This window comes from Drosophila nasuta, chromosome 2R (assembly GCF_023558535.2).
Source record: "Drosophila nasuta strain 15112-1781.00 chromosome 2R, ASM2355853v1, whole genome shotgun sequence".
In the NCBI taxonomy this organism is placed as follows: domain Eukaryota; kingdom Metazoa; phylum Arthropoda; class Insecta; order Diptera; family Drosophilidae; genus Drosophila; species Drosophila nasuta.
The window spans coordinates 30203976-30225195 of NC_083456.1; the positions used below are offsets into that span (position 1 = coordinate 30203976).

General features: G+C 40.2%; 1 protein-coding gene across 3 annotated transcripts; it reads left to right on the forward strand.

Annotated features, from left to right (window-relative positions):
- Positions 1-6700: 6700 nt before the first annotated feature.
- On the forward strand, positions 6701-21217 carry LOC132787884 (histone-lysine N-methyltransferase, H3 lysine-79 specific). Of its 3 annotated transcripts, none has more exons than XM_060795223.1 (7): positions 6701-8112; positions 8710-9293; positions 9363-9538; positions 10260-14225; positions 15213-15428; positions 15491-15973; positions 18238-21217. In XM_060795223.1, the coding sequence occupies exons 1-7, from the start codon at positions 7834-7836 to the stop codon at positions 19350-19352; spliced, it is 6819 nt and encodes a 2272-aa protein (XP_060651206.1). In that variant the 5' UTR covers positions 6701-7833; the 3' UTR covers positions 19353-21217. The 3 variants fall into 3 exon arrangements, with proteins under 3 accessions (XP_060651206.1, XP_060651207.1, XP_060651208.1); XM_060795224.1 differs by lacking the exon at positions 18238-21217 and adding an exon at positions 17283-17559; XM_060795225.1 differs by lacking the exon at positions 18238-21217 and adding an exon at positions 16657-16724.
- Positions 21218-21220: the final 3 nt, after the last annotated feature.

A 21220-nucleotide genomic window follows, 5' to 3' on the forward strand; every position in this document is an offset into this window, starting at 1 on the left:
TCAACTATATATACATATATATTCGTTCGCATACCGATATAAATATTTATACAACTGCAACAACAACAACTGTAAATTGCGCAACATGTTACCAGCTGCTCTTTTTAATTATTGTGTTAACTGCATAATTATTGTATTCGCAGCACAACTGAGTAGGATGGTTAACAGTTGCAGAGCCACTGCTGTGCTGCTCAAACTGTGTAACATGTAAAACTGTTGGTTTGGCATTCAATTAACAGACGCCTGCTAAATGTTTACAGTGTCAAATGGGAAATGATTAACTAATTATTACTAACTACACACTGACTACTACGCATTGTTTGACCCCAAAAAAACCAAAATTGTAGAGTATAAACCTTGCACCAACAGATTGTGTGTAAAATTTATACCAGAACAACAAATTAGAACCGACAAGAAACAAAACAGCAATAAAAGTCATAGAAATTAACGTGAAATCAAAGCGTAAACTAATTTAACCTTCAGTCATGCAATCACAGCAAACACGTGACCATGAATAATACTAAAATTTGTTTTTTTATTATTGTTACAGCTGTTGTTGTAGTTGTGTGTGTGTATTTTATTGTAAGAACATATTTTTAGCACACGACACGAGCAAATTATGAAATTGACAGCAAACGTTTAACTAACACAAGTTGTAGCAATATTTATAGACTTGACAATACCTTGTAATGAGTTGGATTTATGAATTCAAATTAAGTTCAAATATTTTCTTTGGAAAATACTTTTTAATTAGCTTCTTTATTTAAGTATCGAACCAGTACAGCAGAAAAAAATACTGTAAAAATACTGTTAACCTATTAACTGTTGACAGAACAGCACACTAACAGAGAGCGCTCTGTTATGGCTGTCGATCTTGCTATGTTACTTAACAGAAATGTTAATCAAGGCAAGCAACCGACAGCCGCTGTTGCGTCTTATTTTAATTGTGTCTCGTCGCGACCTTGACCCACACACTGAATGACGAAGAATAACGGGACAAAGGCAAAACAATCGGAATACACACAATAATAAATAAGGCCTAATAATAATAAAGCATAATAATAAAAGTGGACGCGTTTGCTTATAAAATTAGAAAAGCGCGCAAAAATAAATGGCAAACCAGCAAAAAGGCAAAACAAAGAAAAATCTCTACACATTGATTGGTGTGATTTTTATATGCGGTTGATACCCGGCAACTATCAGGAAGTTGGGGTATTATAATTTGTGCTTTAAATGTATAAAACGTATAAATTTATTTATTTAGCTAGTGGCATATCTAAAACTTCATATCATAAATATTTTTATATGATTGTGTTATGTAAAAATGAGAAGCGGGTGTTCCACAGTCGGGTCATTAGTTTTCTGGTTCTTGTAGTTTTAGTGGCGATATCCACAACAATAACAAAAGAGAGACCAGAGCACACAGAGAACACACAGACTGCGTGGCAGGCGCAAGTCGTAAAACAAAATCAACAACAACAAAACAAGCGAAAAATATATTGCAAATAACTAAAAGAAATAAAAGTTGCCGCGCGCTTTGGGCGTGGGCGTTGTTGTTATTGTTGTTGTTGCTGTTGTCGTCGCGTGTGTGACGACAACGGCATGTGGAGTGGTGTGTGAGAGAGAAGGAGAAGGCGAAGGGAGATGAAGTGAAACGGAACGAACGGGAATAGTGTGAGCTTTTTAAGTTGATTAAAAGCGCGTTCAGTTTTGCGCTGCGCTCTGTAATTGTGTCAACTGTTGTGTGTGAACGTGCGAATGTGTGTGTGCGAGTGTGTGTGTGTGAATGAGTGGGCTTGCTTTGGAAATGTGTGTCACGCCTCCACAGGCCTGCAAAACAATTGAACATGTTTTTAAGAATTAGATACTCAGAAACTCGCCCAGCAAATACCCTAAATATAAATGTAATTTTATTTTTAATAAATTCTAAAGCAATAATTACTCAGTGAAATTCTAATATGCTTGTTTTCTACTCTATTTCATCACATGTGTTAAATACTATAATTTACAAACCCGCTGGAAAGTTACGGAACTAGTTGTTAGCTGGAAAATTATTTAATTTGTTTGTGTAATAAAAACTATTACAAAATAATTGTCATTGGAATTTTATAATAGTCTGATACACATCCGTTGTTATTAAACTTACAGTTGTAAATAATTGATTATCACATAAATTATTGTGCTTCTTTTTAATAGTATATTTTACATGGAATATATATTAGTTTATTGATTTGCATACGAATTAAATTGTTTTAATAGTTAACAATATATTGTACACAAAATATGCCAAGATTTACTTCCAATATACCATATGACTAAAATTGGGGTAATATTTAACAGTATTCTACACACAATATACCAAGATTTAATAGTATATCTTGCAAAAAATATACTAACAGTTGTTATCTATTTACAAGATGACTCGAAGAGTATATTTTTTACATAGATTTGGTTTCAATATACCACATAGCTAATATTATGCTAATACTTAACAGTATATTTTACTTAGTATATACCAAGGTATGCTTTTAATACCATTTATATATTTAGCAGTATATTTTAGCTACAATATATCAAGATTTACTTTAAATAAATCACGTCGCTAAAATTGTGCTAATATTTAACAGTATATTTTACTTAGAATATACCAAGATTAGCTTTCAGTATACCGCATAACTAAAATTTAGCTAATATTTAACACAGAATATACCAAGATTTAACAGTATGTCTTACATAAAATATACTAAAAGTTTTTTTCAATTTACAACATGACTCAAATAGTATATTTTACATAGATTTGGTTTCAATACACCACAGCTAATATTTAACAGTATATTTTACTCAGAATATACCAAGATTTGCTTTCAGTAAACCACATAACTAAAATTGAGCTAATACTTAACAGTATTTTACATAAAATATACCAAGATTTGTGTATGATTCATATTAAGCCATTATTCAACAGTATATTTTCCATAGAATATATCAATATTAGCTTTCAGTATACCGTTTAAGCAATGCCTTTAAGCTGCTGGGTATAAAAGGCACAAAAAAACACTAAACTAATGTTTATAATGGTTGTATTTGCTACGAGTATCTCTGTGTGTGTGTGGGAATGTGTGTCTAATTAGCAATGTGTTTGCCAGCGTTTTCTGTTTTCAATGATGCGATAAATAAGCTAAGCTAAGCGTAAGAAAAGAGCAACAACTAGATAAATATATATATAGAGATGTCAACAGAGTGTAATTAATGCAGAGATAGATTTTAAGGTAGGTCTAATTAGGGAAATCAGTTTCAAAGCAAACACATTTTAAGTGGCATTTACATATTGAAAACTTTTTAGAGCATGATTAATTTATAAGGGCTTTCGAGTATGAGGGTGAATTGATAAGCAATTTATTCGGAAAATATAATAATAAATATTTCAAATTTCGTAAGAATCCATTAAAAACATTTTGTTGTCGATTTTGGTCGATTCTAATGGGTTCCGTTCAACGTGGCGTATGTGCAACATGCTTGCCTCACATCAAAGTACAGGCCAAACAAAAGCTGAACAAAAACGGCGCCATAGCTTGACCTCTCACCCCCAACTGAGTGACTGAACTGAACTGGACTGTCTGTTTGTATATTAGCCGAGCACAACAAAAAATAGGAGGGAGAGGGGGAGAATGCAACCGGCGGCGACTGTCTGGCAGAGACAAGCGACAGTCTGTTGTGAATGACTTTCCGATTTTGATTTAGATGCCGATTGTGTGGGGAAACAGAACATTGAGCATTCAGTATACAGGGTGTAGACCTCTATTAATATTGCAAATGAAAACATAAATTAAGCTAATGAATGCCATCAAATTAAGATGTGTAAATGGAGTAAGAGTTGCAAGTATAAAAGTAGATTGAATTAAATTTAGAAAAACAACTAAGAAGTAGTTCATTAGTAGGAAGAATTTGCAAATGTTGAAGTAGATTATTTAGAACAAAATTCTAAAAGCGTGAATCGAATTTCGAAGTGTGTTTCATTATTAATTCACTTACCTATAAATGTTGCAAATGAAAACATAAATTAATACTAAAAACAAATGAAAGCTACAGTCGAGTGTACTTGACTGTGCGATACTCGCTACCCATTTTGAATAAAAGCAATATATTTTGCGGTATTATTATCAAAATATACCAAAAATGCTAAAAAAAAATACTAAAAATATATCAAATTGTATATTTGGTATATCGATATAGTGCCGCATTCAAAATATACCATAGGCGGCACAATATACCAGATTGTCAGCCAAAGCAACTAAGACCCCTAATAGGTAGGTGTTTTTGCCCATACAAAAGTATTTCTTTAATACCTTCCACAATATCTGATCGCAACCAAATTTTCAGGAATCATAACTACTATAGTAATTATTGTATATACCAAAATTCGCAACTCTAGCTTTTAAATTACGCTTGTTATTCGACTTATTTTGATTTGCAGGGGCGGAAGGGGGCGTGGCAAAAATTTGAAACAAATTTGGTCTGCGTGCAAACATAACAAATACTGTCGAAAAAAAATTATAGCTCTATCTCTTATAGTCTTTGAGATCCAGTGTTTCATACGGACGGACGGACAGATGGACATGGCTAGATCATCTCGGCTGTTGACACTGATCAAGAATATATATACTTTATAGGCTCGGAGATGCCTCGTTCACAAAGTTATAATACCCTTCTACCCTATGGGTAATAAAATTTAGAAAAACAACTAAAAAGTAGTTCAATAGACGGAAGAATTTGAAAATGTTGAAGTAGATTAAAAGATTGAATCGATTTTCGAAGTCTGTTTCATTGTTAATTCGCTCACCTTTGCTATTTATAAACATTGTTGTCAATACACATTTGCATTGCTGATTTTTATTAAGTTATAGCGCGAGCTCAATGAAAGCGTATTTGCTTAAAATGGCAATAACGTATAAATTATTGTTTTCTAAAGTCAACAAGTTACTCAATATTGATATCAAACGATTTTTCAACGATTGTAAAGTGAGTCAATTTAAAGGCAAATAACTGTGGTGTCCTTTAAATGCGTTTATTGCATTATTCTATTGATTAACGCAAAATTGTTAAACAGCTAATGTGGCTGACCAGGCGTATGCTTGATTGGTTGCCTGCTGCATACATACACACATACACACACACTGGCCAGACAGGGAATAGACGTCTAAAGGGGGGGAGAGTGTTGGTTAACCGCCCGAACAGGATGACGGTAGGCCAAACGAGAGAGTAGTTTATATGAAAAACTGGTGAGGGGGGCAACAGATGGTGGAGCCAGAGCTGTGGTGTTGTCTGTAGTCCATGGGCTGCTGTCATGGCAACACAGTGAGACAGAGATATATGCGCACAGGATACACATACATATATATTATAGTATATATGCAGATACGAGACGGGCGGATATTCGCATTCGCACACGTGCATGCATAACAAATATCAAACAGGGCCATATATAACGGTATATATAGCATATCTGTATATATATATTGTGTACAATGTGTGGCAGAGTAGTTGCCAGACAGGATTGGGCTGGGCGCAAACACACACACACACACACACACAACGAGAGGCAGTTGTTACTGCAGCCGAAAGGCCATTCAATTTAATGTGGCGCTTGTCTAGCCAAAATATTTCAATGTCCGAGCAGCGCTTTAAAGCGTAAAGCTTTAATTAAACCCGAACAACAACGAACAGAGAAATGTTGTATACTACATATATATATCTGGGTATATACACTGAAAATCCTAGGGGTTGTTATCGATTTTCTGCGTCCATTCCTCTGCAATGATTTTGTTCTTTTTTTTCTTTTGCTCTGTTTTGTTGCCTATGCTAATGAAGTCCCATTGTCGCATTGTCGTTCTCTGGGACACGCCCACAAGGCGGCAGCACGAGCATCATTAAAGATATACGCGCCAGGGAATTGAATTACTTTTCACACACACAAAAAGCAAAAAGCACACAAAAATAAAATAAGAACTTGAAGCGTGCCTCGCATTACAAATTAGCATAATAAACATAAATAATGAGGAAAAAAACGAGCTTTATGTGAGGGAAATTTATAACTAAAGCCTCTGTCTGAATGAATGAATCAGTTCTTGAGAGATTAATGTGAACTTTACGTTCATGCTTCAATTAATAATTGATTTGCTTATTAAGATAATACGTTGCTGGTTTGTTGCATAAATTTGCAACACTTTTTTGAATTTGAAATGTTTGTAATATAAAGCTGAACTTACATAAATTACTTTGCTGTTCACTTAATTTGATTAATATTTATAGAATGGATTATTTATCATTATAAACTTTAATGCCTAGGCAATGCAAGATATTAAACCGCTAATCTACCGCTACTGCTAGAGATCAAACAACTTATTTAAATACTTAGTTTACTTATAATATTGTTACGAATTCAATCGAAATTTAAATAGTTTAGTGCGTTACTGTTTCTCATTCATGTTTAGAGATTGTATTTCGACATTTCTCACATTCATATGTTCGCTTGGCACATTTCGATTGAAGCACGCTCCATTAAACAGCATTTTTCAATATCGAATTCGTATTTGTTTATTTTTAATATTAGTTTATTTTACTTTACTTTACTTAATGCATTCCTCAATCAAGCCTTGTTTATTTATGTTCTACCATTTCTCTGTTCTTTCTCTTCTTGCAGACCCCCAAAAAAAAAAACAAAAACAAAAAACAAACTAGAAAAATTACAGTTCATAAAGTAAATAAAGAAATACTTTAAACACACGACGTTTTACAACACTGTTCGACGCGCGTCCAACATGCGTAACGTTAATTGTTGGCGTGCCATGGAACACAGTGAAGTGAAACGTAACTGCTGGAATGCGCAACGATGAAATGAAACAGCAAGAGCAAAACGAACAACAACAACAACAACAGAGTCTCAGTTGGGCAAAAATGTTGTCGCACATTGAGGAAAATGCATCGTTTTCTTAACATCCAGCAAAATATTAAATTACGCAACTATCATCAGTTACTTTTGTATTTTGTTGCTGTTCCATTGGCTGCCACTGCTGCTGGAGGAAGACAACAACAACAGCAGCGACGACGACGTAGCAGAGACGACGAAGGAGTGAGCAGAGAAGACGGCGAACGACGAGAATTCATTGAGGGCGGGAGAAGCGGCAGCAGCAGCAGAAGCAGCAAGAACAGTAAAAGCAGTAAAAGAAGCGCAGCAGCAGTAGCAACAATAACGTAACGATCGTAACGCAACGCAACGTAACGTGACGCACACACACCCACTGTTTGAAGTAGTTGAAAAAAGTTATTAGTTATTTTGCATTATTTTTTCACAATCATCTCTTAGCCCAATACACACATACACATAATTTAACCCAACGCTGCCAGTGTTCCTAAGACAACAACAAAAACCTATCATCGTAATCGTAATTATAACGTAATCGTAGCCCTAACGTAACGTAACGGAACGCAACGTAAAGCGCCACCTACACAGCTCCTCTGCCAACGAAAACGAAAACAAGAACAATTTTCTTTTCCTTTCGATCATCATTCGATTAACGCATTCATACTTATTCATATGAACGTATTCGAACACTCGCTCATGCTCACCTCAATATTCAAGAAGAACAACAACTGACACTGCAATTAACAAACAGTTAAACAAAGTTTTTAAACAAACACAGCAAACATCAACAATTGCGAAGCATACAAATAAAAACAACTGTCGACAACACAACCATCGACGACAGTTGTTTTCAGTGCTTTCGTGTATCAATTTGACACTTTGCCGCTCAACTGTGGCAAGGTCACAAAAATATGGCAACACCGCAAGTCAAAGACTTGGTGTTGCGTTCGCCAGCTGGCTCCTCCGATACGATCACATTCGCGTGGCCATTGCAAGTTGGACACGGCCAGGATAAGCATGACAATGGCATCGACATCATCGATACAATCAAATTCGTATGCGATGAGCTGCCATCGATATCATCCGCATTCGAGGAGATCAACCTCAATCACATTGACACTGCCTGCTATAAGACTATGACAAATCTTGTCGATCGCTTCAATAAAGCTGTCGACAGTATTGTTGCATTGGTAAGTAAAGAGTTAAATATCTTATATACTGATTATGATGATGATCTAGATTAACGTAGAACAAGCTAAAAATCAAAAAAATGTTCTATTCCATTATTTTAAATTTGCCTTATGTCTGAGGTTTAAGAATTGGGGAATAAGATCTTCTTTATTTTATGATCTATTCCAAATGTGATTCCTAAAACAAATATATATATATAATATTCCTAAAACAACACAGTATTCTTTTACAATAGGTTCTCTAAGAGAATAAATGCTCCATTCTCAAAATTCCCCAAGAGGACTTCACATTAATTATTCCTCAAAAACAACTTTCTTGCTTTAGAAGATCTACAACATCAGTAATCAAATCAAAGTTTTATTTCCTATCTACTTAAAATCTTACTTCGACGTTTCTTAAATTCGAACTTTCTCCCTTTCCCCTATGTTCCATTCTCAAAATTCCCCAAGAAGTATTAAAATTAATTATTCCTTCAAAGAAGATCTTTAGAAAATCTACAAAATCAGATACTACTTAGTCAAATCAATCTTTTATTTCCTTTCTACTTAAAATCTTATTTGGACGTTTCTTAAATTCGAACTTTCCCCGCTTTGCAGGAAAAAGGAACTTCACTGCCCGCCGAGCGTTTGAATAAGTTCGCTCACCCTAGCCTTTTAAGACACATACTGCAATTAGTTTACAATGCTGCCGTGCTCGATCCGGATAAGCTCAATCAATACGAGCCCTTCTCGCCTGAGGTGTACGGCGAGACATCGTACGAGCTGGTGCAGCAAATGCTCAAGCATGTCACCGTTAGCAAGGAGGACACGTTCATTGATCTCGGTTCCGGTGTGGGACAGGTGGTACTGCAAATGGCTGGATCGTTCCCCCTCAAGACGTGCATTGGCATCGAGAAGGCCGACACTCCAGCCCGCTATGCGGAACGCATGGATGTGTTCTTTCGCCAGTACATGGGTTGGTTTGGCAAACGGTACTGCGAGTACAAGCTGATCAAGGGGGATTTTCTGGTCGATGAGCATCGGGAGAAGATCACGTCGTCGACGCTGGTGTTTGTCAACAACTTTGCCTTTGGTCCGACGGTCGATCATCAGCTGAAGGAGCGTTTTGCTGATCTGCGTGATGGCGCCCGAGTCGTCTCCTCCAAGTCCTTTTGTCCGCTCAACTTTAGGATAACAGATCGGTAAGTAATGTACATGAATTTGCTATTAAAAATGTGTTTCTAATGACTTGATTTCCCTTTTCTTCACAGCAACCTCAGCGACATTGGCACCATCATGTATGTCAGCGAAATACCGCCCCTTAAGGGTTCTGTTTCGTGGACCTGCAAACCGGTTTCATATTATCTGCATGTGATTGATCGCACCATTTTAGAGCGCTATTTTCAGCGACTGAAAACCAAGGGCGGCAATGATCACGAGCATGTGGGTAAGTAACTGGACAACCAAGTGAAGGAGTGAAGGAATGGGGTTGGGTGGGGCTGCAAAGCACACACACGAGCCACAATCGAAATCGACACGCTATCAATCAATCAACCACAATTGCCAATATCAATCATGTTCAATCAGCCATAAGATCATTCACAATCATTCACTTTCAATCATGCGATCAATTCAGATCACTTTTCCACTTTAATTTTTTTTTTTGTTTTATCATCAATTATGTTTAATGCAAATATTGAAAGTATTTACTTTAATGAAAATGGTTTTTAAAGAGTTTGTAGAGTAAGGAATTTTATTCATAGGAAGTGTAGAAGTTGAGGTTTTATAGTTAAACCCTAAAAGGAAACTTTCCTGTAGGAAACATCATTAAAAGCTTAGTTGCTGATTCTTTCTGAGTCCTTCTGACTCTTTGTGTGTCAGCTTGAAACTTGAAATGTCAGGGACTATTAGACTTAGATATATTAAAATTGAAACTCAGTTTCCTTTCTGCCAATTGCAGACACAATTTAGTTTAATATTGTAATAGGTAATCCAGTTTAAAAAGAGAATTAGGAGGCGAATCAAATTGATGTTCAAAAAATGATCTTATCTACAAATTAATCTAGTCAAAAGCATTTCAGATATATTCAATGTTTGTCTTATAAGCAAATCGGTTGAATTTTGAAACAACTTTACTAATCGAACGCTTTTCCCATCATTTTTTGCAGGCACTGTGCGCACCACGCGCGATCGTGCCAAGCGTGAGGCCAACGTTGGACAGCACAACAACAATCACAACAATAATCACAGCCACAACAACAACCATCAGCAGCACACGCGTGAGTTGCAGCGAGAGAAGGACAGAGAGCTGGTGAACAGCAACGGACCCGTGCATCATCAGCAACAGCAGCAGCAGCAACAATCGCAGCAGCAACCACATCATCCGCAGCGACATCAATCGCAATCGCCAGCGAATGTGAGCGGAGTGAGCAGTGTAGCTGCATCAAAGACGCGCCAACAGCTGGCAACAGCTCAGCAGCAGCAGCAGCAACAACAACAGCAGCAGCAGCAACAGTTGCAGCAACGCAGCCTCGACATGGACAGCAGCACAGAGAGCGAAGGCGAGGCGGAAGCAGCCAATGGAAATGGCGGCAACACGACGACAGCAACCAACGCCACTTCGGCATCAAATGGACCGATGACGCGCAAAGTGTGGTCCGATTGGTGCAGCTCGAAGGGCAAGAGTTCGCAGTCCGACGATGAGGAGAACAACAACAGCAATAGCAACAATAGCAACAGCCACTCGGGTCGCGTGCCCCGAGCTGTGACCACGTTGAAGAAGCGCAAGAAGCTGACACGAAAAGCGGCAATCGCCAGCAAATCGGCAGCAGCAGCGCAACGTGAAGCCGAAGAAGCTGCAGCCGTGGCTGCTGTGGCTGCATCCTCGGCTTCGGCCAGTAAAGACTCTAGCAGCAAGGAGGATCAGCCGAGAGGAGCGGGTGCTAATGCGGGACCCGGACGCAAGGGACGCTTGAAGAAGGGTCAACGGGGACGCAAGTGCCTGAAGATTGCGGGTCTCGATGTGCTGCACAAGCAGACGGTGCTCAGCACCTCGTTGGATGCGATGACCAAGAAGTTGCCCGCCGCGCCAGGCACTGTGGATCAGCAGCTGACGTCGCTGCTCACCGGGGATATGTCGCATCGTGAATTGGACATTCCCACGGCACCGCAGGATACGCCGTATGCATTGCAGATACTGCTCGATGTGTTCCGGTCGCAGTACATGACAATGATTGAGAACATGCGTTCGAGTGCGTATTTGCCGCAGGTGCAGAAGCAGATTGCCCAGGAGCAGGAGCGCATGGCGAGGCTGAAGAATCGCGCCAGTCAGCTGGACAAACAGATCAAGGTGCTGATCGATGACAGCGTGACGTTGCTCAAGGTGCGCATGAATGAGCTGGGCATCAATGTGAATTCGCCCAACGATCTGATAGCTCAGGCCAAGGAGATTGTTGGACGGCACAAGGATCTGCAGCATGCGGTCAGCAAGATGCGCAGCGAGGTCACCGTCTACGAGAGCGAACAGAAGCTGCTGCTCAGCAAACAGTTGAAACATTTGCCTGAGTATCAGAAACTCTGCTCAGCCAACAATGGCGGCGCCAATGGCAAAGTGAAGCTCGAGTTGCCGCAAGAGTTGTCGGAAACTGCAGCCCAGGAGCTGGTGCTGAAGGAGATTGCCAACACGTTGAGTCAGCGCAAGAAATTGTACGCTCAAGTCTCCACAATCGAACAGGAGACGACCACGCTGCAAAAGTCTGCCGAGGAACGCAGCACAGCGGCTGCTCTCCTTGCCCAAGGCACCAACATCAGTCTGGCCAGCTCCAGCAGCAACACAGCGGCTCCCATTGCAACCGCATCAGCTGCAGCTGCTGTGACAGCAACTCCTCCACAGCAACAGCAACCAGCCAACTGCAGCAACAAGCTCAGCTCAGGCAAATCATCGCGACGCAGTCGTGAACATCGTGCCAGATCGCAAGAGTGGCCCGAAGTACCCGAAGTGGGCAAGATACAGGAGAGCAATCCCGAGGTGTTGGCCCAGAAGATACTGGAAACGTGTCGCCAAGTCGAGGCGGGCAAGTTCCAAGCATTGCCAACGCCAACAGCGCCTCAGACTCTGAACAATGCTGCTGTGAACTATGTGAATGGCAAGCCGAAGACGGAGCCAAAGACGTCGCCAGCGCTGTACAAGGACAGCACGCTGATGCCGGCGCCCAAGCAGCAATCACAGCAGCAGCAACAGCAACAGTTGCAACAGCCACAAGCAGCACAGCAACCAACAGCATTGCTGCTGCCCAAGTGCGAGTTGCCGGGACTGAGTCGAGGCAAACAGGAATCGCCGAAGGTGGCCAACTTTGAGGATCGACTGAAGAGCATCATCACCTCGGCACTCAACGAAGATCAAGAGCAGCGCAGCAAAGCGTTGCCCATCATCGAGACACCAGCAACACCCACGCTGCAATCGCCTGTCTCCAAGCGCAGCAAGCAGCAGCAGCAACAGCAAATGGCAACAACAACCACGCCCAACAATTTGCACAACATCATCACGGTGTCAACACAAGGGCTGATGCATCTGAATGCCAACACAACCATATCGCCGATAACGCCGCCGTTGCCAGGACCGCGAGCTGGGGCTGCAGCTTCAACGGCGCCTCCGCCACCCGCCAATCTGCCTTATGGCAGCGCTTACATCAGCAGCAAGCAGCAGCAGCAACAACTGCAGCAGCAACAGCAACAACATCAGCAACAACTGCAGCAGCAACACCATCAACAGCAGCAGCAGCAACATCATCAGCAACTGGCGGGAAAATACAGCCAAACAGCGTTGGTCAAGGAGTCCAAGTATGCGCCTGTGGCTCAGGGGCGTGGCTCAACAGCTGCGCCTCCACCGCCGCCGCCACCTCCCCCCTCTGCAGCAGCAGCAGCTGCAGCAAGCAGTTCGCACATGGCCACGTTGTATGCGGGCCATGCGGCAGCAACAGCAGCAGCCACGCCCACAGCGGCAGATCTGGGCTTCCATCGCAGACGCGCTTCGGTGAGCGCGAATAGTTACGAGCACTTTATGGTGCAGCAACAGCAGCAGCAGCAACATGCCATGATGTTGGCACACGTGGCGCAGCAACGTCTGCAACAACAGCAGCAGCAGCAGCAACAACAACAGCAGCAGCAACATGCGCATCATGCGCAGTTGGCTCATTTGGCTCATCATCATGCGGCGGCAGAGTTCAAGGCACCCGCTGAGAATCTGCTGCAGCGTTCCGGCAGTCGCGAGCAACTCGCCGAGCAGCAACAGCAGCAGCAACAACAGCAGCAGCAGCAACATCAGCTGCAGCAGCATCAACAGCAGCACAGCATGGAGTTGCTGCCACGCGCTAGTTCAGCCAACTCGGACTACGCTGGTTATCGAGTGGAGCGTCTGACAGTGCGACCGCCAAGTCGCCCCAGTTCCAACTCGTCGCAGCCCGACTACACGCAAGTGTCGCCGGCCAAGATGGCATTGCGTCGTCATCTGTCGCAGGAGAAGCTCAATCAGCCACCGCAACCGATGCCAACGCCTCCGCCAATGCCTCTGGCACCGCCCGTCACAGCGGGCAAGACAATTGGCGATCTGGTGAACGGGGAAATCGAGCGTACGCTGGAAATCTCGCATCAGAGCATCATCAATGCAGCGGTCAACATGAGCACAGGCTCTGGCAGTGGGGGAAACGGTGGCGCTCACTTTATGGAACGCGCTTTCCTCGATCGTTCGCACGATCGTCTGCTCATCAATCTGCATGCCACGCGACCCGAACGGGTGCATGTGCGTCCCCTGGCCGAGGAAGGCAACGAGCCGCAGCCCACCAACTACAGCCAGGCCACGTCCAGCACGGGCAACAATCTGGCCACCTTGGCTCATGTAGCCTACAACCAAAAGTCGCCAGCGAGCTCGCGAGCGCCTTCCTCAGCGCGTTCTTCACGCGAATATCAACCGGTTGCATTGCCACGCGCTGAGATGAAAGGCTGCATTGAAGCCTACTTCCACGAGGAGCAACAGCAGCAACAACAACAGCAGCAGCATCAGAAGTCCAAGAGCTCAGCTAGCGGAGCGAATGCGCTGCGTGCTCCACGATTGAATGGCGCTAATCCGCCACTGGAAGGTAAGTGGGGGAGATATAGTAATAGAATACTTGATGGGGAGGAAGATAAAAGTATATAAAAGTACATTAAATATCAGGAATTGCAATAAATAAGAGTAAAACCTACATCTCAGAAATATAGCACACAATATAAGCATGAAAATGTTTATATAATGGAGAGGAATAGATACAGCCGTTATAAATTGCAAAAAATAAGAGTAAAACCTTCATCTCAGAAATATTACACTCAATATAAACTACAAAATTTACATATGCTGAAGGAGAAGACATTCAATTGATATCTATTTTTAATAAACTCAAAACAGTGCAGTATCATCAATTAAGAATATACCACGAAAATAATTTAGGCATAAGTCTAGTAGACAACAATTTAATACAAAGAAGACTGAAAAGATTCCACATACTAGATCTCCCCGAGAGATAAATTCAAGCATCAGAAAAGATGTAACATACATATACATAATAGCAGAACTCATTAGATCTGCTTTTTCTGTGAATTTTAATATTAATTATACAATTTACTTATTGTTTATATACACAGATTGTAAATAAAAGAAGAGAGAGTGAGAGAGACCAAAAAAGAATATACCGAAAAAAAAACTACAAACTACGGTATATAGTATACTATACTATTACTTGCAAAATATACCATAGAGTACGAAATATACCATATTCTCAACCATACAGTCAGCAATCTTTAAGATTTTTATATGAACGCAACCAAATTCTCAGAATTCATATGGACTCTTGTTATTACTGTATCGAGAATGTCGAATGTATCAAATAGTATTCAAATTATAATAAATTCTAATACAGTATTAAAAGTATCTTCCAGATACAATGCTTCTAACTCAGTAAGGAGTTACAATTTGTTACACTCTTAAATAGTATTCAAATTATAGTAAATTCTAATCGAGTATTAAAAGTATCTTCTAGATAAAATGTTGCTTACTCCTAACTAACTCAATTTCGTATTCCTTTTTACAGGTCTCGCCGCCTCGCTGCAGGATCATGTGCGTGCTCGCAAGTACAAGGAGGAGAACGAGGAACGTCAGCGAAGAGCAGCAGCTGCGGCTTCCTCTATAGATATGGCGCCACATTTTGCGCATCAAGCGCCGCCCGCTCACAGCTACCATCAGCAACAACAACAACCGCCGCACGCAGCAACCAGCAACATCAACGGCACGCCGCACAAAGTGGAGCGTAAGTTAACCTTAAACTAGCTTAATATAAATGTAGATACTCACTCTTCAACTCTCTTGCAGTTGGTGTCAAGCGCAGTTCGCCTCTAGCGCCACATCAACAACCATCGCGACCCGCGAAGTTGCCGCACTTTGAGCCGCAACCGCTGCCACATGCGCATCAGCATCTGTATGTGAACAGCAATGGGGGGCAATCTTTGCCGCCGCCAGCTCACGATGCCACCACACCATCGCCGACGCCATCGTCGTCGTCTTCGTCGTGCGGCAGACGCAGCAAGTTGCTCGTGGAGCCACCGCTGCTGATGAGTCCCGAGATCAATTCGCTGATGGGTGACGAACGGCCGTTGCAGCTGTCCACAAGCCACCAATCGATGCATCATCATGCGGCGCATCATCTCCATCAGGCAACGTCGTCGCATCCACATGCCCAGCAGCAGCAACAGCAACAGTCGCAGCACTTGCAACGTGCCTCGCATCAGGGCAGCAGCCACAGCATTACGCCCACTATGGTGGGCGGTCAGCGGTCCAATGCCGCAGCGGATGACGGTAAGCCATACGTATGCCCAGATCTAGCACTACAATCATCACTAGCACCATCACAAACACCAACACCAACACACGCTCCACCAGCACATGTAGCATATCAACATCAACACGAAACCAAACACCAAACACAACAATTACACAAATATGCAACTCGACTCGCCACCACACAAATGGTGGCTCAAGATTTGACCACCAAGAATAGGCAATCACAATCGATTGCTGAGACTGCTTCGTCGGATGAGGACTCTGATCATAATGATCGAGATAATGATAATGACAGTGACTCATCCTCGAGCTCTTCTGGCTCCAGTTCCAGTTCCAGCTCTGCTTGAAACCCAACACCAACACTTTTATACACACGCACACTTGATTTTTGATTATACAACATTATATTTTGATTTTTTTTTTAATTACAATTGTAAATACATTTATTGCACAACCAAAAATTGTCATTACGTATACGTACCGTTGTTTATCTTGTGTGTTGTCCTTAGTTTGCCATGTGTTGTTGTTTTCGTAGTTCTATTTGTAGTTTGCACTTTTTGTTTTATTTTATTTCCCCTTTTTAATTTTGTCTTTTAACGGTATTTACGGCTTTTCTGTTTTCTATGTTGTTTAACATTCAATTTACAGTGCGCAACTGTTAAGTAACAGCGCATAATTTTTTAACATACAATTTACAGCGAAGAATAACAGCGGCTGTTAACGCGAAACTTCGTCTATAAAATCAAGAACTATCAACATAAACTGTGTAAAAATATGAAACTAAAAAAACCTTTTTATATTTTGTGTGAACTCTGAATATTCCTTAAATCTTTTCTAAAATAAAGTGAGACCTCCAAATTCCTTTTAATTTGCTTTAATTTTTAATTTATTACATTCCTTTAAATACCAAATATAATTGTGATAAATTCAACGCAACAACGCAGTGTATAAATTCGCATTTCAACAATTAAAAAAAAAAAAGAAACTATAAATAATAAGCAACATTTTTGCAAGCTCTTATCTACATCATCTTATCAAAGTAACATTCATTACATCAAACGACACACTCAAATTTTACACCTAATCAAAACGCTCTCTGTAAAGTACATACATAAAAATATATACTTTTTTCCAACATGGATATTAACAATGTTCTATGGAATGTTTTAATTTGCATTATTAATTTTCCAAAAAAAACTACTACTAAAAAATATAAGATCGAACAATGGACAAATTAAGAATAAAATAAACTTAAAAAAGCGACCCCATCACTTATCCAAAACTCGACATTATATCCCTTCTATTATGCTCTACTCCCATACAGTTACCGATTTGGCAACGCAACGTACTATAACTAATTACGATCCCAGACGTCGACTTCGCACAACGACTTCGACTTTGTCTGGCGCCACGAAACAAACAGCTACCAATTGTAATACTCATAACAATGGATTTGTTGTGGCCGATAGTAGTAGTACCAATAACAACCATTGATTACCTCAACCTCAAAATTCTCAAACACCAAAACCCAAAAAAAAAATGAAATACATAAATTAATAAACAAAAAATTAAAAAAAATAACCGAAACCAACAAAAAACAAGAATGAAAGAAATGCCAAAACGAAAAAAAGTTGTTGTTGAGAAGCAGAGTACAAAAGAAAGCAAAGCAAAACAAAACAAAACGAAAAAAGACATGAAACATAATTTATTTTGCGTTCAATAATTTAATCTAACCGAAATTAAAACAATTTATCTAGTATATTATATACTTATATATATCAAATTTAAACGAGCATGAGGTAAGTTCTGTTGCGCCTAATTGGTTTACTTTTTTCCTTTTTCATTTATTTATGATTTGACTCTTTTTAAATTTAACAAATTTTTATTTCCATTTATGATTTCTTGTAACACCTTCTAAGTTTAATCTTCACCAACACACACACACACATGCACACTTCGCTCATTCATACACACACATACACACAGAAAGCATTTCGTTTTGAGTGAACTGTACCAAAAGTCTAGGGCTTGCTTACACGAACCCAAACCGTTATCGTAATCGTAATCGTTATCGTCATTTGCCATTCGCCATCGGCACCGTTATCGCGACCATTCACACACACACGCACCCACACCATCACAGCAGCAACAGCATCAGTTGCAATTGTGCTGCTGCCTTAACTATACTCGATTGATTGATTACACACATATAATATATAATAAATATTCGTTATCTGTAGCAAATGTCTAATCGATTGCTTAATCTATTTTTATGACAGACGATGTCATAGCCGCCGACGATGAATCCCATTGGCAGCATCGCGTTAGCTCCGGCTTTGATCGACTTGTGGCTTTTGCCAGCACCGAACTGGACAAGACGCGTCGCTCGATAGATGGCGACACTGTGCCGGCCTCGATTAGCTGCAACACTTCACCGGACTCGGGCATTACGCACAGCAGCAGCAACTCGGATGCGGTGCGCACCTTCTTGTCCACCTCGTCGAGCTCTTCGCAACTTGAGCTGCCCATCAACAACACCAGCAGCGGCAGCAGCAGCAACAACAGCAGCAGCGGCGGAGCAGGCGGAGGCAACGGCAACAGCAACAGTTTGTATGCCAGCCAGGTGCACAATCTCAGCCATCATGCTTCGTATCAGCACAACAGTCATCTGCACAATCATCAGCAGCAGCAGCAGCCACAATCGTTGCAGCAGCCACAATCGCTGCACCAGCAACATCAACAGCAGCAGCAACAACATCATATGTCCGATCATTTAAGTGACAGCAGCATGAAGTCAACAGCTTCCTCATCGCTGCATGCGAGCAACTCGCTGAAGACCATCTCTCCGGTGGATCCCAGCGCCATTGAATCGCCACCTCTGTCCGATGTTGGACTTCCACGCACTCCCAGTCCCAGTGCCACAAGCGTGGCCACGCCTCCACTAGCGTTGGCGCCCTCGCTGGTCAACGACGGACGCATACCGCTGAAGTATCAGCGCAAGTCAAAGAGCGGCAGCGAGAAGCACTACAAGAAGAAGTTCTGTGAACGCAACTGGGAATACGATTGCGATGAGCTGTTGGCTTACTCCAACTCCAGTGCTCCGCCTACGGCAGCCGATGCCGCCGGGAATGGACCGCCTGCCATGGATACACCAGGCGGAGGCGTGTCCTCGACACCGCCTGTGGTGCTCAGCAGCAAGTCGGGAAAATCCCCGAAAGAAAAGTCATCGCCACATCATAGCGTAAATGCGAATGCGAATGCAAATGCGAGCTATCATCATCATCACAAGTCGTCGAAGTTTCGGCCAAAGGGCAAGGATTGGGATTGGTCGCTGGACAGCAGAAGTAATGCTGGCGACTCGGCACCAGGTGGCGCCACCACAACGAGTAATTAATGTAAATTGATTTAGTTAAATTTCCGAACAGTGAAACAACTAATTTTTTGAGAACAATTCGAATCGGGTTGAATTGTATTTTGTAATGTGTAACTAAAGAAATTGTGTTTATTTATACCATATATAGTTAACTTATTGGATAGCAGCGACTTTTGCCTTGTTTAGTTTTTTTTTGTATTCTATCGTCTGTGTTTGTTTGATTTCAGAAAAGTGTAATTAGCGTTAGTTTAGCATATTTTTACTACTGACCTTGTGTATTAGAATTTAAGTCAAAAATCCAACTACAACAGCAACCACAACAACAGCAACCATCCCCTTTTGATGAACAACAATGTTACTGACTTTATGACTATTATTATTATTATTATTATTATTATTATTATTATTATTACAAATGAATATTAGCAAGTTTACTATTATGATAAAAGATGAAAACATTAGTACTAAAATGTGTATTTAATTTTGTACTGTTTAATTGATTTGCTTTCGTTTTAAGTTGTATGTTTTGTCACTTCGCCTAAAGTTCTGTTTTTTATTATGATTTTTAAATAAATTTTAAACTAATTGCAAAATACAACTACTGATTTCTTATTTTATTTTATGGTTTCTATTTGTTTGATTTGTTTGCCAGCTTAGCTACAGTTTCTCGTGACTTATTGGGACCAACCAAGCAGCAGACTAAATTGATCCGTTCCTGTTCGTAAAATTGTCAAAGTCGCTTCCAATAAAAAGAAAAACCGAAAAAACCAAATTGAAAATTGTAAAAACTAACAAATAACAACAAAAAGTATTCAACAAGCTTGGCAATAATACAAACTTATTCATAAAAAGGTTAAATAAACATAACTTTGCATGATGTTAAGGCTTCATAAAAGTGTAGCATACTTTTAAGCGCAATCAAGCCAAAAAGTATGCTATATTTATTATGACATCGAGGGTCTATAAACAAATACTTATATATGTATATGGTACTTATAAAGCTGTGCTTTAACATAAAAAACAATTACCGAAAATGACGAAAAATGTTACTTTAACCATAATCTAAACAAAAATGCAGAAAGCAACCGAAGCAGCAGGCAGCAGAACAACAACAAATAACCTTATTAATTAATGAATTTTCCACCTCAGCGAAATAACAACAATTTTATATATATTATATACATAAAGAATATAGCAGTAGCAGCATATACGACATATATATAAATAGATATATATACATACATCTACTATATATAAATATGTGTGCCCGGAGAGTTCGGCAAAAAAAAAGCTACAGAATGGAAATTGGAAGGGAGATTTTGTGGCGAAAGCGTTTGGCGGAATTTGGGGGCGTTAAAATGACGAAGAAGAAGAAGTGAAATATCAGGAAACCAATTAAACAGTAAACAAACAAATAAAAATGATTTACAAGCATTTAACAACAAACATAATAATAAATAATAAAAAAAATATTTAGCAAACATACATATATAAAAATATACGTAAACCATATTTAACACAAACATAAATAATATATATATATATGTAGTATATACATACCATATATGAAGCAGCAAGAGAAAATAAATAAATAATAATTCAATGAAAACACAATAAGACACATAGCAATTTAATTGGATTTTCAAATGTGCTATTAGCGTAGTTTAACAATAATAAATAAATAAATAAAATGAAAGGCGCATAAATGATTTTTATACGTATACAAATGTATTATACTATATTTAACAATATTATACAGAGTCGAAGGGCTTGAGGAAAATCACAACCACAACAACAACAACAACAAATGGAAAAACATTGTATAAACTATAATTAGAATAGCCCCGAAATAAAAAAAAAAACAACCACGAATCAGTTGTAGCAAATGG